The sequence below is a fragment of the Brienomyrus brachyistius genome, unplaced genomic scaffold (assembly GCF_023856365.1).
Source record: "Brienomyrus brachyistius isolate T26 unplaced genomic scaffold, BBRACH_0.4 scaffold38, whole genome shotgun sequence".
Lineage (NCBI taxonomy): Eukaryota > Metazoa > Chordata > Actinopteri > Osteoglossiformes > Mormyridae > Brienomyrus > Brienomyrus brachyistius.
In genome coordinates this window covers 3,214,668-3,231,736 of record NW_026042313.1, presented here as the reverse complement: position 1 = coordinate 3,231,736, position 17,069 = coordinate 3,214,668, and the positions used below count along the sequence as shown (strand labels likewise).

The 17,069-nt window shown below is 42.7% G+C and overlaps 1 protein-coding gene across 6 annotated transcripts in view; it reads right to left on the bottom strand.

The window, feature by feature from the left end:
- Window positions 1–17,069, bottom strand: part of LOC125722367 (arginine-glutamic acid dipeptide repeats protein-like) — a 150,029-nt gene that overhangs the window by 7,727 nt on the left and 125,233 nt on the right. For 4 of the 6 annotated variants that reach the window (XM_048998514.1, XM_048998513.1, XM_048998516.1 and 1 more), the window contains 7 exons: window positions 16,902–17,000; window positions 12,275–12,355; window positions 3,417–3,603; window positions 3,001–3,093; window positions 1,017–1,216; window positions 526–687; window positions 17–127 (listed from right to left, as the gene is read on the bottom strand). In XM_048998514.1, coding sequence (XP_048854471.1) covers window positions 17–127; window positions 526–687; window positions 1,017–1,216; window positions 3,001–3,093; window positions 3,417–3,603; window positions 12,275–12,355; window positions 16,902–17,000 — 933 coding nt within the window. The remainder of the gene's footprint in view (window positions 1–16; window positions 128–525; window positions 688–1,016; window positions 1,217–3,000; window positions 3,094–3,416; window positions 3,604–12,274; window positions 12,356–16,901; window positions 17,001–17,069) is intronic. The other 2 variants (XM_048998515.1, XM_048998517.1) reach the window with 1 other exon arrangement.

Here is a 17,069-nt window from a genome sequence, read left to right as displayed (position 1 = left end):
CACAGGGGCGTCTCACCTGAGTCTTGGACTTCTTGGCAGAAACTCTCTCTGGTTCCTCAGAGTCCGAGGCCCCCTTGTCCCGCTGCCGCTTGGCCCTCTTCATGGGAGAGGCCACTTCGTCTTTGATCTGAGGGGAGCGATCGCTCATGTAAAGTCTGACAGAGTTTGAACCATTGAACACATTATCTGGTGTTCCTGAGATTTAAAATGTAAGTAAAAACAAGACACTCAATGGAATACACAATGGATGCTGAATATACACTCTACAGCAGTGTTTCTCAGTTTGGTCCGTGGGGACCCGCAGACAGTCCACGTTTTTGTTCCCTCCCAGCTCCTGGTAAAAATGTAGACCATGTGTGGGTCCCTGAGGACCGGGTTGGGAAACACTGCCCAACACTACAAGGGGGCCATGAAAGGTTCTAGTTTTAATTTTGCAGATGAGTCCAAGTTCAGGGACATTTCTAGACTGACAGCACTGCAGGAATGACGAGGCCCAGCTGCAGCTACTGAGTGAAGTGGCCACACCTTGCCAGGCTTCTTCAGAGAGTCTGCTTTGCTGTCTGTGCTGGACGTGCTGCCAGCACTGGGCGAGTTGCGGCCACTGGAACGCTGGTCCTCGGCTGGGGGGGAGGTGTGGCCGTCAGGACTGGCTGTCTGCTTCTTTCGGCCGCTCCGCAGCGTGGACATCTGGGACGGGAAGGGAGAGAGATCAGCTCTAGCCAGCCGTCACACTGCCTAGGGCTGCCAGCAAGAGGACCAGCTGTCCCTTGTGCTCTGCATCACGCTCCCAAAGTGACAGTGGTCTCCCCCCCAGAGAAAAGCCTGCAGATCAGCTGACTACCATATATAAGAAATTAATCTTTCACAGAACAGAACTGCACCGTTTGGCCAAGTCTACTTCATCAGCTCCAATGAGAGACTGCAGCTCAGAAGCAGGTCCCTGCTGGAGGTTTGGTAATGTAAGCAGCCTGCCTCTCCTGACCCCTCGCCCCTCCTCGCCCCCTGTGCCCCCGTACCGAGCCCCGGCTGCGTCGCGTCCTCATGCTGTGCTTCCCGCCAGGCCCATCCTCCTCCTCCTTCACGGGCTTGAACATGAAAGGCGGCGGTTCTACGGGCCTTTCAATGGGCGGCAGCTCCCCGTACTTCTTGAAGTGCAGCCGGCAGTCTGTGCAGAGCAGGATGTTCTCCCGGCCCCCGTGGTGCCAGTCCTTGGAGGCTGAAGCAGCAAATAGCTGTCAGTGCACCCAGCTACTAATGCTTGCTGACAGTCCACATGCAGCCGTGTCGGGACGCTATGGCTTTTACCTCTGCTCAACAGCTCGACTACTGAACTGCCGGCTGAATTAATTGCAAAACAGAAATCAAAACTAAAAGCATTACTTAAAAGAACCATTTTAGATGTGTCACATAACACTAGGACTGCTGTGAATAGTAAATGTAGTCAATTTTGATGCGTTGACATCAATATTTTAAATCGACGCATATTTTCACCCCCAATTGTGGGTGAAAATAATGTGCGTATAGTGCCCAAAAACAATGACAGTTTGTTGTTTCTCAAAATGAAACTAACCTAACAAACTGCAAATTTGGTTTTCTAGAGGAAAATTAGATTAATCGACCAATTGGCAAAATAGTCTATAGATTAATCCATAGAAAAACAGTCATTAGCGGCGGCCCTACAACACGCTTATAAGCTGATAAATACACAACAGGATAACAATTAACATACACTCTCCTCTTTCATGTAAGGGTTAACGAACTCCCATACGTTTTTAAATGCATAGCTGCGGAGGCAAAAAAAAGTAAATGTACATTCAGCCATTGTTTCATTAAGTATCATTATTATTATTATCATTATTAATTATTTATTATTAATTAAGCTTTATGTACCTCCTGGCATTCAACTGCATTATTGGTAAAACCCAACTTATTTAGTGTTTACAGGTAAAAAAAAAAAACAGACTGGCATATCATCTCATTTAAGCAGGTGAAACAGGACTGTAAAGTATGACTAGACTGCAAGTGCATAATATCACTAACTATTTAGGCATTTAATCACTGACCACAGGTGCTAAAGCTTTAGCCTAATCATGCATTGATTTACTGCTGTGGTTCTCTCCGCACTACATGTGCGGTAATAGAGAATTAATCAACACCCTTCATATTGGAGAATTCTTCAGTGCCGTGATGTAATGCTGTTAAATGCTGTTTTTTTAAGCTAAACATCGTATTTTCAAATCGAAAATGCGCAGGGTTGTTTCAGATTGCAGGAAGAATCAAACAAAGGTATTTTATTAGAGCAAACAATTGCAGAACTCTTCATATTTTACAGCTACTACACAACACTAAACACCTAGTTAGGGTTAGGATCAAAACGACTGAGTGACAGTATGAACATGTTTAGGTTCACTTAAATGGTACAAATCTGATCAGTCGACAACTCACTAGGACTTGGCAAGTAAAATCTGTACAGCATTCAACTTTTTAAGGCTGGAATTGTACACTTGGGGTATAGTGACTCCTCTCTGACAGGTACCTACAAATCTTTTGCACACAGATGTCAGATCAATGGCAGGTCACCATCCTTTCACCAGATAAGACACTATTACTATGTCTATAGCCTAATGCTGATCCAAGTGTTTGGCCAACTCAGCAGAGGATTTAAGTAGACTATCATACCAGGTTGAATGAAAAATGGATCACACACTCCCCATTAGGCTGACTGGAATAGCCTTAGGCAGGGACCATCCAACAATTATCTTAGGGACTCCAGACTCAGTCTGTGATTGGTGAGGTTGCTGGCCAATCCCACCACATGAAGCACCACTTAGACCAAGCTTAAAGCAGCAAGCAGATTTAATGACACTGGATGAATGAGTTTCTGTGAAAAGTCTCTGAATGGTTCCTGCCAGAGAACTTTTCCTTCCACTAAGGAAGAGGGGGAAGGGGGGCCGCTTTGTCTACATTTCCTACTGACCAAGACCGGCCGGAAACACTTACTAGTGGTGAAACAGTGGCGGCAGGCGTAACCCTTCAGCTCCTGCTCACTATCCTCGCTGTCAAAATCATCCTCGCTGGCTGAGCTGAGGTCCACTGCAACACAAAGAGTGCTTCATTCACAATTCCATTTATTAACTTGGCTGACATTCTCATGTAAGGCCAAGGTCAAAGCAGCAGCGAGACATCTATTAGTAGATGGAAACAGCCAGATCACAGGGTCTAAGATGACCACGGAGCATTAGCAGTGAATAAATACTACTGTTACTGAGACAAAGGTCATGTCAGCATACTCTGCATATTCCACCTAATGTGGAAAAGTGACCATTAGCATGTGACTGATGGTCGCTCACTGGTGCTGCTCAGTGACGCTAAAGCCCTGAGCCAAGGCTCTTTGCTGTTCTGTTCTGGCTACGTGCCTGTCCGAGAGGCAGGGCACTCACAGAACTCGCTGGAAGGAGGGCGGGATGGAGTGCTGACGGGGGTGGAGGCGGTGCGGGTTTTGATTCGGCGGAAGACGGGCTGGCGTCGGTGCCGCCGGTGAGCACGTGAGCCCGCAGCCTCAGGGGTCTTTTTCCAGTAGTAGTAGAAGGTGATGAGCTCCCCCTGCAGTACAGCAGTGTAATGTTTAAATATTCATCATTCATTATTAGCACATTTTTGGTACCCAAAGCAGCTTACTATTCATAAAAATGTCAGCATGCTTTATTCTGACAATTTAACCTAAGTTCCTTGCTCAACATTACTCCAGCAAGGCCTTTCTGGGATTTTAAAGAGCAACCTTGATGTTTCTGTGCAATGTGACACCTTCCAAATTACCTTGGTACAGCAGCCGCCTCGGTTCAAAAACCAGTTGCTAGCTAAACATGGACATTCACATTTATATTCACAGAAGGTTCCACTGAGGAAACCAGCCAAATTTGCACAAATCAGAAATTTCCGATCCACTCCTACTGTACACATGCCGCTGGATTCCTTTCAGCAATCTCATTAAACTAGCAACAGGCATATCTAATAGCTGCCAGTAAGAGCAGCACCCTAGAGCACCTTCCGGTAAGAAAAAAACGGCAGCATAGTCCGCCAGCATCACTTCTGATTTGCTCTATAAATGGCATCTTGCAGAAATGACAAGCGGTTTCCAGTGAACCTTACAGAGAACTGATGAAAATAATACAGAGAACATCAGACATAAAATGAAAAAAATAAACATGCCAACAGAAGATGCTTAATGGGTAACGATTCAAAGTGTTTCTGCCATAGTTTAGCGTTCAGCGTTAAATAAAAAGATTCCTTTGAGTATTTAGGGTAAAAACTATTTTCCCTTGAAGATATTACACTCTTCTTTTTATTGTTTTTGAAAACGCTAACCATTCCTATTCCAACCTATCTATTGGGACAAAACTTTACCAAAGATTCAGAGAAAGCAATAGAGTACCCATAACTCATTAGAGGCCTGCTTGGACGGGATGGCATGGGACCACTGTCACAGTCACATGGTGATTACTCTGCTCACTCTATCAAAGCAAAAACTCCATTAAAACTTGGTTACAATAGACTGAATATATATGTATATATAAACTATGGAGTATTACCTTTCTCTGACGTGGATAGAGTACTCATGTATGGAAGCAGGCTTGTGTTATGCATGTTCATATAACAGGCTGTATTCCGCCTCTTCCTCATACACTCAAAATATATTTCAAAAAAGGGGTTCAGTGGTACCACAGCCATGCCCTTTAGCCACTGCTGACTGACCAGAACAACATTAAAATGACTTAATATATGGATTGACTGTCGCAACACAACAACTAATAATTACATGATATCTTTAACTTGTAGCAATTGAAGACCAACATCCTTCCAGTGAGGCAGAAGGTTGAGTAGCATTTTGGCTTAATGCACATGAAATGAGCCCTCTTGTAACAAAGAAGGAGGTCCAACTAAAGTCATACAAAGTCGCCTGCAGACCGAGACATTTTCAAAAGAAATATGCTGCCTGCTCCTTCCACTCAGCTTGGCAGTAAAAATGTGCGGCCGTGCGCACAGCACTTTGGCAATGGAGTGATGACACAAGCCTCAGAATTCCATCTGCAGTAAGCGGGGTGGGGGGGTGGTGGGGTGGGGCGTGTGTTATTTGCAGGCAGTACCATCTGAAAGGTGGATCACATGATGCTCATGTGACCACCGAAAGACCTGTGTGTACAATTGGCACCCTGAGTGGTAGGGTGGGGGAGGCTGCAGTCATGCGTCGATACCACTCAGCCCTTCTCAGGCTTGAGCTGGAACAGATGGTTTGTGTTTTCCCTGGCAGATCTGCGACAAAGCCATGCATGGCTTCTTGCTTTCACAAATGGCCAAATGGTTAAGGCTGCATCAGCGAATGCGGGGAAAAGAGGAGGAACTGAAAACTGGGGGTGGCTGCTCTAAATTATTCTAAATTCTTTAAAACCTGTAGCAAATTCATCTTTTTTAGTTCAAAATAAGTAAGGATAAATAAGTAACGTAAGGATATGAATCTGCAGCCTAAGTGTCTGTGGCTAAGGAAATCCTCATCTGCAAACAGATTAGTAATGCCTGAGCAGCCTTTCCAAGTCTGCGAGGACAAATAAATGCCAGTCTGTAGCAAGGGAGTTAATAGGAGCTGGACAGCAAGGGCAAACGGCATGTAATTTTAGCTGTAATGACAGCAAAGCATGCTGGGAGGAATATTTCTCAGTACAGTATTCTTAGCTATATAAAGACACGCTTAAGAGCTTTATAACACAAAACATATCTGACACACATTGTAGGGTTTACAACAATTTTCCATTCACAATCTACCATATTGCAGTTTGTGGATTATTCGATAAACCATCTGGTGTTTTAGCATAGAGAAAGATTTTGGATAAAATGTTACACAAACAGAAAAACAAAAGATTACCACCAATCTAGTTCATATTCAGCATTCAATAAAGCACGCAAATTAAGTTGTCCTTTATTTTTTCCTCACAAAAGCACATGATCATAAATGCACTGTCAGAATGCTGCATTTATACATTACACTTGCACTTACTTTTCTTCAGCTCTACTCTAATGACCTCATCTTTTCATAATATTGTTTCACAAACACACAGCCCTGAATATCCATCCATTTTCCAAACTGCTCATCCTACTGGGTAGCAGTAGACTATCCCGGAAGCTACAGTATAGGCACGAGGCAGGGAACAACCCAGGATGGGGGGCCAGCCCATCGCAGGGCACATTCACTCACACATGCACTCCTATGGGCAATTTAGCAAGTGCAATTAGCCTCAGCATGTCTTTGGACTGTGGGGGGAAACTGGAGTACCCGGAGGAAACCCCACGACGAGAACATGCAAACTCGCACACGTACACGCACTCTTGTAACCCAGGCAGAGATTCGAACCTGCGTCGTAGAGGTGTGAGGCAACAGTGCTAGGCACTGCACCACCATGCCACCCTCATCCCTGAATATGTATAAGCTAAAATTAAAAAAATATATATATACACAAGCTGTCACAATGTTGCCTTGAGGCCTAAAATGAAATCCAGTACGAAAGAACGAATGAATGAAGGAAAGTTTTAACTTTCATGCAGACATGGTAACCAAGACCACCACAAAGGATACATGCCTGTTTACACTTTCAAAAAACAGGAACACACATAGACCTAGATAAGTATGAACACCCCTTAGAACTGAGGGTTGAAAGTGGGTCAGAAATACAATTTGCTGCATCGCAAATTTTTACAAATACGTTTACCATGAAGAGGCTTAAGAGTGATTTATGACAGAAAATTTAGAGAGAGAAAAGCCCAAACAGCCAGAAGCCTGAAAACACGAGTGGGTGTGTATTCCTGATTGTTGTCTGCCTGCATGTTATTGCATTAGAGAATTTAGAACAGCAGTTCAAGTCATTTACCAGAAAAACTGAACGTCAAAAGCAGATTGGAAAGACGAGGCAGACAGAGGATTGCTAACATTACTTTATGCTTGGGTTAAAAAAAAAAAGCAATATTTGGGACAGCGAGGAGTCTCAAAAGTGCTTAAGACCTTAAAGGAGTATCTAAAATTTTTTATCCAAAACTATTGGATAAGATGGAAGGGTGAGAATGTGTGTGTATGCTTCCTGAGCTCCATGCAGGAGTCTGGTTTGTGAAGGAGGTTAAATAGATATTCATTGTTAATGGAAGAGGGCGAATCAAAAATCCCTCAACCTCAGCAGCAGCAGAAGAATGAACAGTGATCACGTGGAGAATTAATCTACCTTTTTGCCTGCAGGCATCAAATCACCCCATCGAAGTGAGGCAACAGCAAAATAAGCCACACAGGATAGCTAAAGATGCATGTTTGCTGCTGAGGCTGATTGGCAGTTCAGCAGCTGTAGCCTATGAAGAGAAATATAAACCATTCTAATGGTCACAGCCAAAAGGGCTTCTAGCACTTATGGTGTTCGCTTGGCCAAAGCCAAAATACTTGCAACAGGATCATGTCCTGTTGGCTTGATCATCCAGAGAGTGATTTATGGAAGAACAAAAACAGGCCTCTGCATATTTAAGGAAGCTCTGAAAACCATATCAGAAATCAAGAATTAAATTATGTGCAATTATACACATATTATCTGCATCCCACCTAGAAACATTTCAGTGTGTGCCACTGCACACCAGTAACCAGTGCCAAATTACACAGAATCACATCAATAGGTTATAGAGACATTATCAAGGCATGATGGGATGGAGAAAACATGTTTCACCCGTGAAGGGCAAAGCAGACAGCAAACATAACCCAGGGTGGGGCAAGTGCATCCCTCACGGGCCAGATGGTAATGCTGATTTTCATTCCTGCCGAGTTCTTAATTACTTTCAATTAAGGTGCTAATCGTCTGATTCAAAACAGAGAAAACGGAATGAATCAGCTCAGCTAAAGATTTGTTAAATTTACGGTTCAGGAATACATGTAATACAAGCTTGCATATCCTGTATATTAATCATTGCAGCTCATTTGCTTCTCCAGTCATTAACATTCCAATATTTTTGAAGGTTTTTAAGTATGTGGACAGAATAAAATATTTTAGTATAATAACCTAAAACTGTGGCAGTTTTGTCCCCTTTACATATATTCCATCCATCCATTTTCGAACCACTTTTCCTGATCAAGGTCACCGTGAGGGTGAGACATCAGTCCACTGCAAGACACAGAAAGTCACACACACAATTGTGCAATATGGACATTTCAGAGGTGCCAAATACCCTAAATGAATGTATTTAGACTGCAAAAGGAAACTGGAGTACCCACAGGAAATCAGTGCAAATGGGGAGAACATGCAAACTCCACAGGAGGTGGAATTTGAAGCACCAGGCCTAGAGGTGTCAGGCCACACAGAGCCACCTGCACTTACATTCCTCAGCAGTAATTGGTTTTGACCACACAAAGATATGACGGTAGCTCAGCTAATGTTTGACTCAAAATAAACTGTTGAATTTCAGGAAGTGAGCAGCTAATCAAAGAGCATGAAGTAAAACCTGAGTGGATTTGAAGGCCTGTACACCCTCTTGTTCAGGAGTGAAAAATGACCCATCATTGAATTAAACTGCTACATTGGAGCATTCAGATTGCACAATGCTATGCTTCACTTGACCTCTAACAGCACAGGAATTAGTAGAAACAAACACCCAACACGCATGCACGCACAGGTTTGTAATTATATCTTTGTGGGGACTCTCCATTTATATGGAGAAGACCCTAAACCCAACATGACAATCTTATCCCCAGCTCAGCCCTAACCTTAACCGTAAGTAACCAAAAAAAAACAAAAATAGTCCCCACAATGTCAAAAAGACAGGTTTTTAATTACATTCTGGGGAACATTTGCTCCCCACAATGTAATATAAACATAATCCAGAAACACACATTCCTGAAAACCAGTTGGGTCTGAAGCGTTTACATAGTATTGCCATTGCTGACAGGAGGAGGCATAGCATTGCCTGTGGCCACCGCGCGCCTCTGGTCTTCCCCAAGACTGCACTCCTTTAGCAGAGCCTACATGCTGGATGTCTCTGATGAACGCCAGCACACACGTATGAGGTAAGCATGTGTTACTGAAGAGATGAACACCCTAATGCTGGTGTTCTTCGTCCTCCTTCCTTCGGACTTACAACAATATTTAAAAAGGAGGGCGGAAAGTCATATATTTGGGACAACATTTGGCTAAGGGGCAGCATGAGGCTAAGCCTCTGTGTCTGTGAGAAGGTTGCTGGTTCGAGCCCAGCCTCATCACATCTGCGGGTTTTTGAGCAAGGCCCTTAACCCCCCCAGCTCCCTGGGCATCGCAACAGGTGGCTGCCCTTTGCGGTTAGCTTGCTCTCACGTACAGAGAACAAGCTGGGGGAGGCATAAAGAGAATTTCCCCATGGGAATTAATATAAAGTATCAATTATTATTATTTCAAAATAAGTTGACTCCAGAGAAATGACTGGCATTACCTCAGAGAGACCAATCTTGGCACAAAAAGCAGTTCAATCTTACAGAAAAGGGAGATATTATTATGTTAAGGTTTTTCCCACTAAAAAGTGCCTATCCCCTGGCCCCCAGTTCATTCCCTTCCTCAAATCCAACTCTTATTTCCCTGCTTCTGCATTTATATTCAATTTGCTGTACAGAATGACATTTCTCCACTTCCTAACAAAGATGAGACTTAATTCAACAACAGGAACTTATCAATTATTCCTTAAGGGTGACTTATACTTCTGCGTCAAATCAACACTATGTATGGCATAGCCGTGGAGCCTGCACCACAGCCGTAGCCTTGTATATTTATTTAAATGTTTGTTTTTTCTGTTTTACTTGTGTGATTGCATACATAGCAGGGTGAGAAGACAAATGCAGCAGCCAAAACTATGCATCACCTAGCGATTTGCAGGTGTAATTGCTGAGCGACACAGATACACCAGCAAACAAGCTTAAATGCTTGCAAGAGTGTGGGCCACTTGTACAGGTCACAGTGTAGACTCAATTCAGAAATATGAATTACTCTTTAGCCAGCAGCTGTAGTTAAAATTGGTGGTTAAATTCAATACTTGCAACACCTATAAATGCACTTTACAGTCTCTGGATGCACCAAAATATACAACCAAAAGGCCAACTGTAAAATTACTGTTACACCAGCACATTTATACAGTGTACAGGTTTACTCACCTGGGCTGCTATAAACTCTCCTTGTCAGCACTGCTGTCCCCACAATACATCTCTAACAATCCATTAACAGCCATTTTCATGAAGTACATATAAAAGCAAACATACTATGTCGGGCTGCACAATATCACACTACGATATGAGAAATTTCCATGAGTAATACTGTGATATTTATAAAACAACAAAGGACAAACTAATAGAGTTGGTGCTATTGCTGTGACGCGAAGCAGTACCGACAAATGTCATTGCTCATGACTATGCTGAAACGATTTTTCATGTTCCTCTAATACTATGAATTAACTATAAACCTGGATAATTATATTGAAAACTGACTTGTCTGTGACGTACATGGATTATCAGTCTAATTATACAACAGGTAAAGTGCTCCAACAAAATAAATATTAAACCGATAACACCAGATTACCAAATATCTTTTTGTACACAATCATCAGACCAACTGTGTTCCAGGAATCCATAAATTATTGCCTAATGATAATTTAGGAAAACCGCTTTCATTCTAATAAGACACCAACAATACAGAGATTGTAAAAGTAATGTAAAAAAATAAGAACAATGGTTTTAAGTTATTTAAAAAAAAAACAAAAAACCAAAAACAGATTAAATCACTGCCAGGCAGTTACCAAAGAAAGCCATTACATAAAGGACAGAGTGCTAACATCTGCAATGAACACCTTAAATGTGATGCCTTTACCATGTGATAAGTGATTAAGGAGGCGCACACAGGTCATGTCAGAGCCAGTACTGGCCAAACATATGTGAGAATCCATAACACCAGCATGGCGTGTGTGGGGAGGAAGACACCACCACAACACGACAGGCTGGTCAAAGTGCTCATTTTATTTCTTACTATATCTGGAAATTAAAGGACTCTTCATGTAATTCTTGCACCAATGAGGGAATCACACACCAGTGTGTCACCAAGGGTCCATTAAGCACAGCATCTATAAATCAAATCGAAAAATATCTATAGTACGAACAAGTTAAAATACACCTTAAGAATAATACTTGGTGCAGGTGTTCAGTTCCAATAACCATTAAATTTTATGGGCAGTTCACCTACTTCTGCAATAAAATGCAAAAAAGGTTGGGAAAAGTTACATGCATAAAAGAACCAGAATGGAATAGAACTGTGCCCTCCATGAAGATAAATGCACATTCTTGCAATATGGCTAAAAATCACAAAATGTTTTTTAGAACACAGTAAAAATGCAGCAATACAGCAAACTAAGAAATATATTACTGTCAGTCCACGTTGGTACAAAAGCACTGAAATAAAACTCCAACTAACTCACTAATTACATAAGTCATGCAAATTTTTATTTCTTTACTAGACTGTTGTAGTTGTACACTTAACTTCGGATAAAAACTTAAATAGAAAAGCCAACATTCATTTACATAGTGAACAGCAAATTGCACAATTGGAAAATTAAATATATATTGGCTGTTAGAAGTGCTTTCCTGTATGCAAACCAAACACCCTTTTTGACCTCTCATATACCGCAAAGAATTGTGACTAATACACCATTAACCACAGGGACATTGATACTATTCCCGCTGACAACATTTACCGTTTACAACATGAACTGCACTCGCTCGACCGAGAAGTCCGGCCTAGATCTCTGATCAGATATGTGCGCAGGGTATGCGAGTTCAGTCAACAGGAAGAACTTAAAAAAACAGGACACTAGAAGCGAATAGTTTACTACCCACTCTAAGAAGAGAACAAAAAGACCAATATAAAAAAGTAATAATATACATCAACATTTTGTATAAACAAAAAACAAGAGTGTCTGAAAACAAGAGTGTCTAAAAATGCAACTGACAACCACCTCTATCAAAATATTAAATACAGATTTGTTTTATTTAGATGTATAACATTTATATATCTAGACCAAATATTTTTGTTTCAATAAATAACGGCAAACTGAAGTTTTGAAATGCAGCATAACCGTGCGAATCAATCCATCACTCATAAGAAAATGACGACTAGATGCATAAAAGGCACTATCAGTGCTTGTGGGGGTATCTGTATTAGATCTGTTTAAGGAAAAGCTGTAATTGCCTTACCGTTTCCTTGTTGGGTAGCAGCTCCTTTCGGATCCTGAAGAAGTTCTTGCCGTACTGGCGGAGACCTTTAATGAACCGCTTCTGTATCGCCCACCCCCCATGAAGAGAAGAAAAAATTACCACAACGGGGAAAAAAAGAGCAACATTACAGCAGCCAACTATTTTCTAATTATTCTTGAGGTTAACAGATACTTTCAATCTTACTGAAAAAAGTGAAGAAAAAAAATCATTGGGTTCAAACTCTTGTGTGTGTGGAGGCAAAAAAGGAAATGACAACAGAAGCAGGAAGATATTGTTTGATAAAACCCAAGCCGCAATATAACTGCAACCAGTGTCGTAACTGCCTCAAAACGAGCACCACAAAAATGAAAACCTCAGTGCTATAGAACCTGCAAGTTCAAAGTCAGAAAAATAACTTTGATAGGTTCTAATGTGCAAGTCCTCTAATCATTTTGGCATGCAGAATATTACCCTTGATTACATATTTCAGACAAATTCGAGCAAAAGGGTCAAACGGGAGATTTAATAAAACACACGGACAGCTTTAAAAAGCAGCTGTGGCAACATGGCCAAGCAGAGAGAGGAGGAGGGGAAGTGAACGAGAGAGTAAGACAGTAAACAAGGACCAAAACGGCACGCCAACTTTGCATTTTCAAAACTGAAAGAAAATAATTAGAAATAAGCACCATAAACCAGTAAACAAATAAAGAAAGCAGTTTTTTTTTTAACTACCTATTTCTTGAAACCCCATAGCGAGGGGTAACAACTGAAGGTACGAAACACAAGCAGCCAGGCAGACAGCCAGAAGATTTACTTTCTTGTTCCTGAGGCAGCTCCGTCCTTCACAAGCTCAGTAAAATGCTTCCACCAAAAAACTGCCAAAATGTGGCCAAGTCCAAGGTGAATCCAGCTGAAACGTCTGGGCACCGGTAAATAAAGACTGGAGGCACAAATCCACAGAGTCGAGCAGGGTGGGAGGCTTCTTTACAAGCACGGAATGGCTTGTCAGGCTGTGCACCCGCACTACAAAGGGGAAGGCTCTACATGTGATCTTTCTGTGCGCTGAGCTCCTGTGAGCGGCAGGCAGGAAACCCTGGCCTGGATTGTACAGTGAGTCGGCTCTGTGCGTTTGCATGCACACACAGAACTCCACAGCAGCCTCACATATGATTCTACAACACAGAACAGGAAACTGGCTCCATTCTCACTCCCAATCACATACTTATCAGCACCTATCAGTTATTTGGTTTTTCCAGTGAAATGCTCAAGATGCATTTTTGTCAAATTGACAACTACCCTTGAGGCTTGTCACATTAAAAATACTGAGTGTGCCTACACACACACACCGACATACATACATACACACATATATGTATGTACGTAAGAACACACACATACACACACACACACATACACACACACACACACGTGCGTGCATGCAAGGACCAGAGGAAGGCTGGAACAATGTGTGGAAAAAAGGTCTTGGCCAGAGTGAAAGGAGCTGGGTGAGCAGGAAAACCTGACACAGAGCTCCTGGGCGCCTACAGGCGTGATCCTGCTGCCACAGCCGCCCCCTCACTCACCGACACCACATCACGAGCTGGCTCAGCCCTTCAGGGTGGGGAGTTCCCATAACTACCACAACGGAGCCACATCCAACACAAGCCAAGGCAGGAGGAACAGTTTTCTAGCAAAGCAGAACAAAATGTACAGTATGGAAAGCAGGGCATTGACAAACAAACAAACACCTAAGGATCGGTATAGACTTGTCAAGATGACATTTAGCATGATTTAGTTCCCAGCAAAATAAAGTGCACAAGGTACACATCACTGACCAGCAGGTGGAGCTTTCCACTGCACTGCCATTTCAGAGAGCAGAGACTCTTCTCTTTAGACCAAGACCAATGCTAACAAGGAACATACCTCACAGTACATTTTAGGTTCAAAACAATGAAGTACAGCACGGGCTCTTTTAGTCACAGACAGGAGGAGTGCGGCCCAAGAAATAATGTCTCTCTTTCGGAGCTAAGTGGTAAATAACTGGACATTGAATAATCACTGAATAATAAGTGTCACAAGGAGGTGCCAGCCTGAGACAATAATGGCTTCCTGGGGATGTGGCGCACAACACAGAAAAATCCATAAATAGTCGGAGGGGGAGGGATATTCTGAAAATACAAACGCTATTGAAATAATTATAATAAGAGCTGACATTTGTACTGCTATACCCTGCAGAGATTTGTGACAAACACCACAGGGGCTTCAGCTTGGGGGGGCAGGGGGGCATGTGATCAATTACACCTGTGAGTTCAGCTGCTGCAATTATGCAACCTTAATTGTGCTTCAGCACAGTAATATTTACACTGGCTGCCTGTTTCTGTTTGAGCACTCTCCCTTCTGCACTCCCCCCCTCCATGTCAGCTCCAGTTAAAGGCTCCATTTCAGCTGCCTGGACTCACCTTGCTCCCAGCCCAGCTAATAAATCACCCACCAATGGCCCTGCCGGCTCTCCCCTCATTCTGGCCCTCCGTTGCCAGGCAACAACTGAGGTGTGGAGGTGGGGTGGGAGCGGGGGTAGGAGTGTTACCAGATCACCAGGCGCCCTGCAGAAACAACAGGCTCCATTCAGGCAGAAACCGCTCCAGAGAGCTGGCTCAGGTCCCTGCCCCTCTCTCTCCCTCTCTCTCCCTCTCTCTCTCTAACAGGGCACCATTGTGTGGCAGGAGACAGAGAAACATAACGGGAGCAGGAGACAGAGAGAACATGAAAGGCCACTCTCCGCTGTGCAACCGCTCCCCTCTCAGGAGTTAATAGTTAAAGGCTGCAGGGCTGGTGGAGACCGTAAAAGCCTGTTCAACAACAAAGCGCAGATAATGCCGGCCAGATAAAGCACACACAAGCAAACAAATCCCAGAATGTGTTTGCCTTCACCAGCCACTCCCTTGTGCACAATAGTGAACTAGTGCCCTGGACTCCCTGACTACTTTTCTCAAGTAAAACACACAGATCACAAGCAGCAACATTCATAGATTTTCTTCCTTTGTTTTTGAATTACTGAAATATAGAGAAAAAAGTCCATATAACAACTGATGAGTTAAGTCAGTTGAAAACTAAAGTGAAGGCAAAAAACACCTTTTATCTACACATTATGTCACAAAACATAATCAAAGGATCGAACAGCACATTTCACCTGCGTGCACTTCCAAAGCATATGAAAATTATACTTGAATGGTTATTTACTATCAGACATAACCTTGGATTCAGTACTGCTTTACTTCCTAAAAGAATAACTGGACACACACACCACTTAAGTAGAACTGCAAAGACTAATTACAGAACCTATTCAATAACATGCCTTACAATTTACAAAAAATGGCATTGTGACTGTAGTGGATAGCACACAAACTAGCTATGATCTAGCATTTGCATAACGATGCTTTAACAGTAAATATAAGGGTTGACAATTATAACAAGTATAGTGAATGGATAATGCCAAACATTTCAATATTATTCACCTCTGACGTCATCCTAAGTCAGAGCCTTAAAAATATCTTAATTATTGGTTGAAACTGATTGGCTGCATGAAAGCCTATGAGCCAGAAAGGCTGCACCACATAAGACCAGTGATTTACCACTGGGTGGCATCACACTGCTATTCTAAAGTCACTTGGGAGAGGTCAAGGGTCACCACACAGCTGATGATAATGGGGACAACAGGTTAGGCCAACTCACCATACTCACCACTGAAGTTTTTGTGCCATATCATTTTGTTGCATTTCTAAACACAACCCTTTATAGGGAATTCCCTCTAATATCTCTTCCGATCACACTCTCAATCTCAAATGAAAACACTACCAGTGCTTGCAGGAGGCTTGGAAAGCAGAGAGCAGAATTCTAAGGTTTATGTTGGAAGTGGCTGTAGGACTGTCACACTTCAGCATGACAGTAAAATGCACAGAGATAATGAAAGAATGACTTAATTGATTTGGCTGCCACTTGGCCTAGGGGACTGATTCTGTGTGACTAGGCTTAGGAAGTGTAATTAAAACCTATCACTTTGCAAGAAGGCCCTCCCAAAGCACTGTACTAGTTATTTCACGAATGCATGGCTATAGCACAAGCAGGAAGGCAGTATGTTATTGCTAGAGGAGTGGGTGTAACAAACCAAAATCATACAGCTTAAAACCTGTTTAAAAGGTCAAGATGAAGGTCTTAGATCAGAGCATATACTCACCATTGCAGAATCCCAAGCTACAGTCAAAGATAAAAGCCTTTGCCTCATAGCTTTACGGATAATGCATGGGAATCTGATGTCTCAGATACAGCCACAGGTGACCTGCTATTTTAGTATATTATAGAATAGTATAATGATACTTGATTCCTGCTGGGGCTTTGCCCCATCTTGCTCTCCATAAAGCTTGGGGGTGATAGCAAAGGGTTGTTGGTGGTTAAGGGCCTTGCTGAAGGGTCCACAGACATGTGACTATTCTGGCAAGGCCGGGCTTGAACCGACAACCTTTGAATCATGGGCACAGAATATACAGAATATACTTTTGATGGACTTAAACTGAATTTGCAGAAAGTGTCACCCCAAAGCACAACTAGCGGAGCGGGAAGCCCTTCTTACCACTTCATCTTCAGACCAGCACTTCTCTATCAGCTTCGGTATGGGTTTCTTGACCAGGCGCTGCAGAGCTTTGCCAGCATCGTAGCTGCTCTCGTGTAGCTGTTGGAGGGGGAGAGCATGAGGGTAGCGATCACATACTGTCTTTTTCTTGAGGGCATCAAAGATTAA